This window comes from Neovison vison, chromosome 4 (assembly GCF_020171115.1).
Source record: "Neovison vison isolate M4711 chromosome 4, ASM_NN_V1, whole genome shotgun sequence".
Taxonomy (NCBI): domain Eukaryota; kingdom Metazoa; phylum Chordata; class Mammalia; order Carnivora; family Mustelidae; genus Neogale; species Neogale vison.
The window spans coordinates 150,363,374-150,376,952 of NC_058094.1; the positions used below are offsets into that span (position 1 = coordinate 150,363,374).

Here is a 13,579-nt window from a genome sequence, read left to right on the forward strand (position 1 = left end):
AAGCAGCTTCTGGGATTCTTTAGTAGGATAAAGTTCCTTCAAATGAAGTTGAGATCCTTTAATCGGTTATCTCCTTCTTTCTCTTGACTCAATTCCACACTCCTTTAACTGGTAGTATTTCCTGGGATCATGTCCCAAATCAACTACCAGACTTTGAATCCATGAGTGAGAATCAGGCAGAAGCCAGTTTAAGACAAAGACCATATTTAATATCTGTTGGTTTTATATAAATTTTATTAGGCCGAATCCATATCGAACTTAATGTTTTTACAACTTTCTCTTTTGTTATGTTTTGTGATAAATGATACAAGTGAACCTAAATAACTACCTTTCTGATCATTTGAGAGATTACATTTTACCTGTTCACATTTTGTTAGGTGCTGAGCAAATGTAGAGAGCAGACTATAAAATAAGAATGGGACGAATCAGATCTTAGGCAGTATCAAGCTTTATGAAATACTATCAAGGATACAGCCAAGCTAAAGGATTGTGAAGGTTCGGGTAAAGCAGAGCAAGATCTGGACAGTGACTGTGGGTCCCCAGAGGTTATGGTCTGAATTGCATCTCTTCAAATTCATATGTTGAAGTCCGAACCCCTAGTACCTCAGAATGTAACAGTATTCAAGGATAAGGTCTTCGAAGAGGTGGTTAGGTTATAATTAAGCTATTAGGATAAGGACATCATCTACTAGGACTGGTGTCCATATAAGAAGAGACACCAGGGATGTACATGGACAGACAGATCACCATCTAAAGACATGGCAACAGGCAGTCATCTGCCAGCCAAGCAAGGAGGCAGCAGGAGAAACTGACCCTGCCAGCACCTTGACCTTGGAGTTCCAGCCTACAGAACCATGAAAAAATACTTTTCTATAGTTTGAGCTACCCAATCTGTCTCATTCTGTTACGGCAGCCTTAGGAAACTAAAAGACCAGGTCGTGCCTCACTGTGGTGGAGACACACGTGTGGCCCAGAAAAGAAGTCTCCAAAGGAGGTTTGCAGACTTCCTTGCATGTATCACCTATGGAACATTTTTACAAAGTCTTGCCTCATTGATCTTGGGTTCTATAGCTACCCTCAGCCAGTGATATCCTGCGAAAAGCATTTTAGTTATAAATCCCCTTCCTTTTCGTAAACATCATACATCCAGTTACCTGGAGTTCAGGCTAACAGAGAGATGATACTTGATTCTCTTGATTACTTTCTTCCTAGAGGTGCCCTTCCAGTGAAGGAAGTTGCTTTAACTTCATCCTCCCAAGGGGTTTCAAAGACAAATCTCTTCTATGTTCAATACAAAATGACCTCACCACAAATTGCTCATTTTCATCTCTGTGAATATAACCACTTCAAATGTGAATTATATACCAATAAATGATCATGAAATATCTTGCTTAAATTCTGAGATGTGCTAACATTCATTTAGTCTGTTTTATTTGCCTTAGAGTTTGACTTTCTTTACCTATGAGTAGGAAGGTCTACTATGGTTCTTTGGAAATAAGATTTTTTAAAAAGCACATTGACATGTCAGTTCTTATATTAACAATACTTTGAATACATAATACATTATAATAATAATTATTAATACATTATGAGGATACCTAATACATTATTAGGATACAGTGGCATTTTCCACAAAGATGGAAAAAATAACACTAAGATTTATATGGAATCACAAAAGACCCTGAAAAGCAAAAGCTAATCTTGAGGAAGAAGAACGAATCTGATACCACAATCCTGTATTTCAAGATATACAACAAAGTAATCAGAACACTGTGGTACAGACACATAGATCAATGGAAAACAGACACATGGATCAATGGAACATTGATCAATGGATCAATGGAACATTATTTCTGGAGTCTTCCAGAAATAAATCCATGACAAAAGAGGCAAGAATATACAATGGAGAAAAGATGGTCTCTCCAACAAACGGTGTTAGGAAAACTGGACAGCCACATGCAAAAGAATGAAACTGGACCATCTTCTCACACCATATGCAAATAAACTGAAAATGGGTTCAAGAACTAACTGTGAGATCTGCAACCAGGCAGTCGCTTCTCTGACATTAGCCATAGCAACATTTTTCTAGATATAGCTGCTAAGACAATCAACTATTGGGACTACATCAAAATAAAAAGCTTCTGCAAAACAAAGGAAACAAAAACAAAACAATAGAAGCAACCTACTAAATGGGTGAAGAGATCTGCGAATGATATATCCAGTAAGTGGTTCATACCCAAAATACATAACTCCTGTAACTCAAAACCCTCCCCCACCAAAAATACAAAAAACAAATAACCCAATTAAATAATGGGCAGAGGCCCTGAATATATTTTTCCAAAGAAGACAGACAGACGGCCAACAGACACCTGAAAAGATGCTCAACTTCACTCATCATCAGGGAATACATATCAAAACCACAATCAGATATTGCCTTAGACCTGTCAGAGTGGCTAATGTGAAAAAGACACACACACACAAAAAAATCAAGAGTTGGGGAGGATGTGGAGAAAAAGAAACTTTCATGTGCTACTGCTGAAATGTAAATTGGTCAAGGCACTGTGGAAAACAACATGGACATTCCTCAAAAAATTAAAAATACAAATACTACATGATCCAGTAATTCCAATACTAGGTATTTACCCAAAGTATATAAAAGCACTAATTCAAAAAGACATATGTACCCTATGTTTACTGCAACATTATTTATTATAACCTAGATATGAAAGTGACCCAAATATCAACCAAAGAATGAATGGATAAAGACAGAGTGAGATATACACACTGGAATATGACTCAGCACCCCCCCCCCCAAAAAATCTTGCCATTTGGGACAACACGGGTAGACCTAGAAAGTATTATGCTAAGTGAAATGTCAGGTGGAGAAAAACAAATACCATATAATTTTACTTGTATGTAGAATCTACAAACCAAAACAAATGAACAAACACCCAAGAGACTCTTAAATACAAAGAACAAACCAGTGGTTGCCAGAAGGGAGGTGGGTGGGGTGAATGGGTAAAATAAAGAGGATTAAGAGGGACAAACTTCCTATTATAAAATAAATAGGTCACAGAGATGAGAAGTACAGAATGGGGAATATAGTTAACAATATTTTAATAACATTGTACGGTGATAGATGGTGACAACACATACCATTGTGATACGTATAGAATTGTTTAAACAATATGTTGTATACCTGCCACTAATGTAACACCGTGTAGCGTAATTATACTTCAGTTTAAAAAACCCTAATACATTATGGGTACATGTCCAGTGTGAAAAATTGAGTATTATAATGAAGAGAATATTGCCATCTAATGATACTGCCAAGTTGCTACTTATTAGGAGTTACAGCGATAACATCAAGTACAGGGTTCATGTCACCTGTTTAAGCTCCTTGGTGTGAGGGGAGAGTATCTGCCGTCTTTTTTTTCTTCATTATTACTTCAATTACTTCAATCATGGGAAAAGCCTTAGACATTCAAAAAGAACCTTGGCATGGAAGCATAGGAGAATTAGCAACAAGCAGAGGAGTGCTCAGTAAGACAGCTTTATAATAGATCAGATAGACCTACCTCAGCCTATCAGCGATAAAACACTATGAAATATTTAAAATCAGAGGGAAAAAGAAATTGCAGAATTAATTCCACAAAAATGCAGTCATCTTATACTTACTGAAGCCACATTCACAAAATCGTCATCTGAGAGGGTTTCCAACATTTCGGAGACAGATGTTCGGATCAGTTTAAGTGTCAATCCGCTGACACTTCCACTCCTATAAAACAATGGGTCCATGACCACATACTGAAGCAACACCACACATCCTAACAAAAGGAGACTTTCCCACTAACTCTAGGTCATTTATATAATATTAAGTAATTTTATCTTCAAAAATTAGTAAGGAGAGTCACATTTCTGATGGAGTAGAAATATATTATAAGGAATCTTATCTTTCCTATCAGCATCAGAATGTATACGTTTCTAACTATAATGATGAAAATTGCATGTCCAGGGATGATTTTAAGAAATTACGGATACTCATGACATATTTACTTATTGAAGAAATAGACACCGAATACCAGCTCTGTTAGCCAGGTTGAAGGGTTCTAGTCCTTATTTCTCTCGTCTCTACATATTCTACGGATCCTTGGTGACCTCATCTCACTGTGAGACTCACTTCTAGGCAACTAACTCACCCTTCTTCATCTCTAGAGCTCTCAACTTTTCCCCACTTTTAGACTCCTGGCTTTGTTAAACAACTACAGGGTCAATATACAGAACGGCAAACTACGCCCACACATATTTTTTTCCCTATTAATGATCTTGGTACCAATCTGGCTGGATTTCAGTCATCCAATTTCCTCCTTCCTCTCACCTTTCTCACCCTTTCAGACAACCTCTCTTTTTCATTCCATTTCTCAGTTCCCAAAGAAGTGGCCTCTTCTCCATCTTTTCTCCACCCTGTGTCAGGCACGTCTTACCTGAAGACCCTGAGCTTGGTTAACAGCCATTCCATCCAACTCTTAGCCTCTACTCCTCGCCATGCAAACAGGTGAAAATTCTAGAAACACATCTTGAGCTAATACTGTTAATAGTTCATAGTTACCTAGTAACTAGCCAGTGATCACAAGAGCCCTGTATTCAAAGACTTTCATTCCCTTCCTCCCTCCCTCCCTCCCTCCCTTCCTTCCTTCCTTCCTTCCTTCTGCTCAATACAGTGCCCCCAAATGTTTTCACCTATGTCACTTCGCTCCTGTCAATTCTTCCACCGGAAATTCCATTCGCTTTCCTCTCCTCTCCCATGCCCACCTTGTGAAATCAATTCTAATTTTACTTCCTTAGTGTTAAGTTTTTTCTGACACTTTCAATGAGAGTGTTATTCCCTATGGACTCTTCATACTGGGTCATACTTTACGTCTATCACCTTCTACAATTATTTTAGTTACTTGGGAATATGGTTAAGTTTCACTAATACACTTGAATTATTTTTGAGAGACATCTTAATCATCTTTGTCTCTACATTATCACATCGTATAAAGGAGACCTTCCATACATGTTTGTTGAAATAATTTTTAAAAATGCTATTTGAACTTGATATGCATTTTTAATCTTCTAATATACATGTGGATTCTAAAGATTTTAACATGAAGAATTATTTCTGGGAATTATCACATATCCAAAAAGCTAATACCATATTGAATCACCACTTAGGTATATACTTAAGAAGAATATCAAGGATTAGCATATAACTCCATAATAATTTAATTAAAATATATTCTAATTTACATATATTTTAAGAAATGAAATGGGAATTAACATGTAAGTTAATCTGTTGAATTCCTTTATCTTTTCTTTCTCAGGCTAAGTGATAGGTTTTTAACTTGTTTAGTTCAGATCATTTTTAAATGTTTTCAAATGATGATATTAGCTTGTGGTATGGATTTAGCTGTCTACAAAACGTTGGATTCTGTTTCTTCCAGTATGACAAAGAACTTAAGAAGATTTAACCTTTCCTCTCAAGGAAAATAAGCATTTTATACCTCTTGTTTTTTAACTCCTTGGCATTGCTCTTAAAAACTTATTATTTTCTATATTCTATAATTTCATCTTAAATTTTATTAGAAGATTACACACACATACCCCTTAACTTGAAGGGATGTAAAAAAATAAAATGACCAATACAAAAACTCATGCAATTCCTTCCTATATACCAGCATTTCCCTTTAAAAAGTCCTAGTATTGTCGTTTAATATATTTGATATTTATCTATTCTGTGGCTAAATTCCTACAAATTATGTGAATCGTTAGTAGCTAAATGCCAACTAATTTTTTTTTGGGGGGGGTACCAGGAACTGCTAAGTTTTATCAACCAAATACTTTATCCTGTTTAAAATGTAAAGCAAAAATTTGAAAAAAAAGAATAATTTTTCAAAAAGCTCAGACATTAGAAATATGCCATAATTTTCAATTCCAATGTAGATTCTTATTTTCTGTAAGCTAATTTTTGTTTTGTTATTATCTTGATATGGCTTTTTTTCCCCTGGATATAAAGTCATCAGAATTTCTCTTTGCTTTTTTTTCTTTTTTTAACCCAACCTACTTCCAACATATTACTGTTATCTTCCTATCTTCCTAAATTTTCAGTATATTAAGAGAGAATATTTAACTACTCACACATCAACCAGGATAAGCATGTCCTTAGGCGATGCAGCTCCTTGGATGTACCTGAAACAAAGACCATATGAATACTTTTTTCTCTTGAAAACTATTAAACATTGATATGTTTTGAATTGGCATTCACTGATTTTTTTTTTAGATCAGGTATTTTTTTCAAGCATCTCAGTAGGCAATGTGTTTTCACTCACAGTTCTACAATGTCAATTTTTAAAAAGCTCCATTTAACATAATAGAGATGTCAGAGGCAGAATATGTTTCACAGATGAAACAAGAGATCAAGAGATGTGTTCTAATATTAGAAGCAAAAGAAATTACCTCCTGGATATGGAAAAAATATATATATGTATACATATACGTATACATATGTGTGTGTGTGTGTGTGTATCCTAAACTCCAGTTTATTGACCATGGGGTTTAAAACTCACTCTAAGGAATTGTAAGATTATATCCTATTTTTCAATGCAGAAAATAAACACAGCAAGAGCTAGGTGGTCTAGGAATTTGAGAAAACAACTATCAACAGAGAAGAAATACTAAAGGGTAATACAAAGTGATGATAAAGTGATTGAAAACAGAGTAATGTATAACATTCCCAAGAGTTTCAGGTGGTGCCTCTCAGAACTTTAGTGTCTGAGAATCACCTGGAGACCCAGTTCAAAATATAGATTCTCACACTGCCCCCCAGCCCAGCTGTAGCGATAAATTGAATTGCAGGTGAGTGATCCCCCAAAGTTCATGCTGCTTGGCCACAGCCTGATTGGCGGGAGAGTGTGTGTGTGTGGGGGGGGGGGGGTTGTTCCGATTTATCCAACAGGAAAAGCTAAACCTGAACTCAACGTTTTAGTTATCTTTGAGGCCTCTCTGCCCACGACTGAATCTAACTTCTCAGAAGCCTGCAGAAAACCTGCCAATTCGTTTTCAGACAACATCCAACACAGTGAGTATCTACTCAGGACTACGTGTTCATGAAACAGAGTTTATTATATACACCCAAGTCCATTTCTCTGTAAGAAGGTGAAAGGGGGGTGCCTGGGTGGCTCAGTGGGTTAAAGCCTCTCAGGTCGTGTTCCCAGGGTCCTGGGATCCAGCCCCACATCGGCTCTGTGCTCCGCAGGGAGCCTGCTTCCTCCTCTCTCTCTCTCTCTCTCTCTTTGCCTGCTTCTCTGCCTACTTGTGATCTCTATCTGTCAAATAAATAAATAAAATTTAAAAAAAAAAAAAAAAGAAGGTGAAAGGGGCAGGTTTGCTGGGATATTCCAATGAAAGACAAATCTAGTTCATGTCCAGCATCTGCAGTGGTCCAGCCATACTTCTCTATGGGAATATGAGAGAACAGGCTAGTAGGCTGGCACCTTGCTTCTAAGATCCCCCCCAAAACAACAGTTTCTAAACCCTATCTATGTGATATCCCAGTCTTGGCTTCCATTCAACAACCCATAGCTCCAGGGCCACCACACCTGGAGAAATATTAACAAGAATATTACATGGATTAATAATATCTGATACTATCATTTGTGGCTGGTGTTCACGTAAATCGCTACTGGAATGGTTAACGGGACATTTTAAAAGTCGAGAATATATTTCTTCGATTCAATCATCATGCATCTTGGAATTTGTTTAAACCCTCACAAGTAGAAATAATCTAAATGTCCAATATAGTAGGGGAGTTTCAAAATAAGTTACCATATAATTATTCTAAAATGACGTTAAGCATGTCTCTCATGCATAAGCACTCAAAGGTATTGAAATGAAAGAACAGGTTACAAAGCAGTGTACTGTATAAAATGTGAACCCATTTAAAAAAAGATCAATCCTCACATTAAATACATTTTTTAAAAATGGAAATAAAACGCACAAGTTTAATAGTTGTTTCCCAGTGAGTGCAATCGTGAGCTATTTGCTATTTTTCGAGGGATGTGTTAGGAGAAGAGTTGCTTTAGTAGTGAGGAACAAAGAGCTTTCCTTTTGGGAGAATGAAACCTAAGCTATGTGACCATGACTAGGGGCAGCTTGTACCTTGGGGCCAGGTCTCATTAGTTCACTGCCAGAGGCAAACCACCTTCTACTCTATCAAGACACTTCATTAAAGCTCTACTCCAAGCAAACTGGGAGCTTTTCAATAGAAACCCCTGCTGGCTAAAAGAGACTTAGAGAGGGACACTGAATATAAAACTTAAAAAAAACTAGTCCATTTGAAATCATTTGATAAGTCATTTCAACAATTTTCATTATTATTGCTCACTTGAACTTACCATCTTGAATTTTAACTGTATTTATTTATTAGCTGGGGAAAAAAAAACTCACTAGCTCTTTAAAATAATCAGACAATATTCATTCTAAAATGGAAATCTTTTCAACTTTTTCACAAAAAATGTGACCTTCTTTTGTCTAGTTCATTTTTTCCCGGCTACCTAAAAATTCTTACCATGGTCTTCTGCGTACATCATAAAGATCAATCTTGTTTGGAGTTCTACTGTTATCAACCCATGGAGAAGCTACAAGAAAGAGAGAAATTAAGTTAAAGACAGAAACAAAATCAACATAGTAGATATGATCTAGAAAGATATTTTTAAAATTCATAAAACTCCACTGAAACATTCCACAGCAATAGTTAAAATGGGTGTTTCAATTTATATACCCTTAGCCTTTTTTTAAATGGCAAAAAACGCAGCGGTATAAAAGAAAGTTAACAGAAGTCAATTTTCTTTTTTCACATTATTTCATAACTAACTCGTACACACAGGGATTTTCTGGATGCTAACTTTACATGCTTTACCACGTGTCCAGAGGTTATACATCTTACCTCCTCTCTACTAACACCAAAATTTACCTTAAAAGAAAAATTACCTGCCACTAATGGAAATTATACTTTCAATTATTTGATCCTTATACTTTTATTAACTTCTCTTGAATTGTTATTTACATGAAGGCATGATTTCTTTAATCTTAGTCTTCACAAATTCAATGATGGCCAGAACATTTGTGATTATAATTAAAAAGTTAAAGTAGAATTAAAATAAATCCATGGAAAAGTCTTTTTCTTAAATTTATTTGAATGATTTGTGGTAATTCAAGTATAAATTCAAGAATCTTGTGTTAGTTTCAGAGCCTTTATCATTTTGCAATCATCAGAAAAATAATGTGCTAACTGCATTGCTTTTAAATGCAATTAATTTACACTTATTCTAACCAAATCTGCACTTTAATTAAAATTAAATGTTTTACACACACACACACAACACACACACACACACACACATTCCTTAGACCTAATGGATAGTAATAAAAGCTGATAAATTAGATGATCATTTTACGCTGAAGAAGTCCTCTCCTTGAACATACGGCTCTTAGGAAAATTCCTATAATAATTCACATGACTTATGCCTCCCAATCTATTTTGCCCTTTTCCCTACTGAAAAGTATGGAAGTTGTGGAAAACTGTACTGTGAATCAGGTTTATCAGCCAAGTACAATAATTTGGCCAACTAGGTTACGTAAAAAATAGATAACTTCTGAGTCTTTCCTTACCTAAAAAATTTCTTTCTCATTATTAACTATATTATAAAATGACATTTAGGGGCGTCTGTGTGGCTCAGTGGGTTAAAGCCTCTGCTTTCGGCTCGGCTCATGATCTCAGGGTCCTGGGATCGAGCCCCACATGGGGCTCTCTGCTCAGCGGGGAGCCTGTTTCCCCCCCTCCCCTCTGCCTGCCTCTCTGCCTACTTGTGATCTCTGTCAAGTAAATAAATAAAATCTTAAAAAAAAAAAAAAGACATTCATTTTAAAGGACATTTATATAAAACAGTTTAAATATAGCCCTCTTCCAACAACCATTTACAATATAGGCAATGCAAATGAAATGATAAAATTACTGTTATTCCTACAATCTGCACTTGCAAAAACTTAAGAGCCAGCGAGGTAACATTTCACTTTTGCTTTTTCTGGGAGCCCTGGAATAAAGCAACAAGCATGCGGTAGACATGCCAGTTCACGTTCAACTAGTCCTCTATAATATCTGACTCCCCAAGCCACGGTCTAGGTGATAACTACAAATTCAAATGAACGATATCCTTTCAGTACGTTTTGACGGTTGTATACATTTATTGCCTCTCAGCTTCAAATTCACCCATTTATCTTGCTCCATGAAAAGGATCTGGGCTCTTTAAATATTTTTTGCTCAGCAAGGAGCACAATTTTAAGCTTTGTCAGCAGATGATGAATGAGAGACACTCAATGAGAAAAGGGGTTTTGCTTCCTGTTTCTGATTCGTTTGCTCAAAGGCTCTCCGGCCATGGGAGGCTTTCCTGGTGTCTGGCTTCTATGGTGTCTTGTATTCTCCCCAGCCCCACTATTACAACTTGGGTGGGTCTTGAAGCACTCACAGACTCTCCAGAAAACAATGGCCAGCAGTACTCCCTGACTACTTTTCTAGTAGAGTGCCTCCAAGGAGACATTTTGGACCCTAAAAGATGAATTACCAGCAAACCGTTCTAGCAAGACATCATAGCAACCTCTGGTCATTTGGTCATGCAGGCTGCATGGTACAGCTCTCAAATAAATAAAATCTTAAGGGGAAAAAAAAAAAGCAAGATCTGGATCTCAGTCCAGAGGCACCTGGGACTGAGGTTGCCTCCTCCAGCAATCTCCAGTCCAGGGGCAGTTGCTGTTACAGATTACATCATATCACACTCTACCTGGCTGTCCTGTGTCACTCAGAGTGATCTGTACTTAGAGCCAATCCCTCATTACTCTAACCCCTGTGACAATAATTCCTTATTTTAAAAAATTAACTTTCAAAAAAGATAATTTCCCCTGTCCAAAATACTGTGTTCTCTCTCCTGGTTGGACTCAGACTATTACAAATGATAGGGAGAGAGGACAGAAGGGACATCAGGTAACCCTGCAAAGGCCCCACAACCACCATAAGCTGGAAGTGGTTAAATGGTGAATTTGACAAGTGACTTAACAAAACTGAAATTTGAAAGTCATGTTTAAATTAGATTTTTGGGCTCTTTGCAGAAGACATTCATCTAGAATTTGTTTTCCCTATAATTGTTATTTGAAATTAAGCATGATTTATAGTATGATGCTCCATACATTTGTATGTTTCTTTAAAGACAGAAAAAAGGTTTGCAATTTACAGTATGAGCCAGACCATTCAATTTTAATATGGCTTATAAAATTAGATGGTTTATATTTTAAAAATATTAATAATATTCTCTTAAAAGTCTTCTGAGATATTTACCATTAGGAAATATCCCTTGATTATACTAAATTAATATATTTACATTATGGTAAAATTAAACAATGTAGTTTCTTCTGTGATCTCACTAATTAATTTGATGTAAAATCCCATTGCGGCATTTAAGCGGTACCTTATTTATGGAGGCTCAGAATTACAGAAGGTCACATAGTAAAAGGATAATAACCATACACTGAAATTCCCCAAGATAACCACTTTCTTAATGATGCATAACGAAAGCTGCATGTTTTGACAGGAAACTGGAGCTTCTCAAATTCCTGTAAGAAGGCATAATAGTGTTCAGTGTAGATATCCCATTTGCTCTCCACTAAGATTTTGGGATGACAGGAGAAGAAGGGAGTCCAAACAGTGGGCATCTTCTTTCTGCCTGCCATGGTTAAGGGTGAGAATGACTGGTTGTGAGAATGCTTTCTCTGTTCGAAAATGAACTGCGGGGTGCCTGGGTGGCTCAGTGGGTTAAGCCGCTGCCTTCGGCTCAGGTCATGATCTCAGGGTCCTGGGATCGAGTCCTGCATCGGGCTCTCTGCTGGGCAGGGAGCCTGCTTCCTCCTTTCTCTCTCTGCCTGCTTTTCTGCCTACTTGTGATCTCTCTCTGTCAAATAAATAAATAAAATCTTTAAAAAACAAAATGAACTGCGGGCATGTCTCTGGCTAAGTCTATTGGACTATAATTCTACTTCACATGATACTTCAGGAGAGCTAGGCTAGTTTTTGAATCACTGATTTCAAAAGGTACTTACACATATGATTACTCAGAATACTGAAATATGGGTTACAGAAATATTCTTGAGAAACTATGCAGATTGTAGAACCATTTTCTGGTTAAAATGCCCTAATAATAATATGAGAGTACAGTTTTTCATATCAGCTGCTAGGAAATAATAAAGCACGTAATGATGAATTGAGGGCTGATTCTCTTGGTAGAAAAAAAAAAATACACCACTTCAAATGACAGCTAACTGCATTTTCCCATTAATGAGTTCAACAACATTTTTCTAACTCTAATAGATTTTGCATTTTTGGTCACATACAAAAAAGTAAACTCACATACTCAAAAATGCCTTTAAAACCCAACCTTGGTCCTACCGGTTGGATCTAATTGGTATTATGTGGGTCATTGCTTTAAGCTCACCTCAGTCATCTCTTATGGATTTTTAGAGATGGTTCTGAATTCTTAGACATGATAATGAATTTGGACTGTTGTTAAACCCACATTAATTCAATAAATGTGTACCATATAGTTCACAAGATTTCCAGGAATCACAATGTTGCTTCCCAAATACTACTGTTCCAGAATGAATTCTCCACATTCCCTAATTCACATCAAGGTCCAGGATAAGTCTCAATAACAGACTGAGGGTTATGTACCCACACAAAAATGCCAGAGAATATAGAAAGGCAAATAGCTGGCCTTTTCAGAGTCTGTGTTACAAGCTGGGCTCCGTTCTCCAGTAAAACTTTCAACCTGGGAAATACCCAAGACATGGAAAGGATTCTCTATCTTCTATAGTAATACAAAATAACTTAATGAACAAAAGTCTCCTGTTTATTAGCACAAAGTTTATTTCTTACTCATATGAAGTCTAAGTGATATATTACTAGCCCCAGGGGCATAGATACTGCTACAAGATGGTATTCAATCACCTAGAGCTGGTGGCACTTTTGTCTTTTTCAGCGTTGGGTTTCTAGAGTCCCTCAGGAAGCGTGGAGAGGGCACACCAAGTCCTAACAATCACAGGTTTGAACAGAGACCTCTTGCTTCTACTCAGACTAATGGTGCTAGATAGATACAAAGGAGGTCTGACAAGTATAGTACCTGGTGGGGTGTCATTTGCAAAGGCAAAAATTCACAATGTAATGAGAAGACACAACTTTGGCAGGCAGCTACTAACCTTGGCCATAGGTACAGATGGACAACTAAAATATAAGTAATGTCCACTACTCTAACACGAGTTTTCTGTTGTCAGTGACGTTTTGAGTAAACCACCTCTAAAATGAGAGATGAAGATGGGCTAAGTTCAGAACTCAGTAAATATAAAAAAGATGTTGGATTTAAGAATGATTTCTAGATTCAGGTCCCTAGGTGGCTCTGTCAGTTAGGCGTCTGACCCTTGATTCCGGCTCAGGTCATGACCT

At 36.8% G+C, this 13,579-nt stretch overlaps 1 protein-coding gene across 4 annotated transcripts in view; it reads right to left on the reverse strand.

The window, feature by feature from the left end:
- The window catches only part of CACNA2D1 (calcium voltage-gated channel auxiliary subunit alpha2delta 1), a 512,561-nt gene that overhangs the window by 112,391 nt on the left and 386,591 nt on the right, over nt 1-13,579 (reverse strand). For all 4 annotated transcript variants that reach the window (XM_044245916.1, XM_044245914.1, XM_044245915.1 and 1 more), the window contains exons 8-10: nt 8,606-8,675; nt 6,178-6,228; nt 3,679-3,778 (exon numbers count right to left, since the gene is read on the reverse strand). In XM_044245916.1, the coding sequence (XP_044101851.1) occupies nt 3,679-3,778; nt 6,178-6,228; nt 8,606-8,675 (221 nt within the window). The remainder of the gene's footprint in view (nt 1-3,678; nt 3,779-6,177; nt 6,229-8,605; nt 8,676-13,579) is intronic.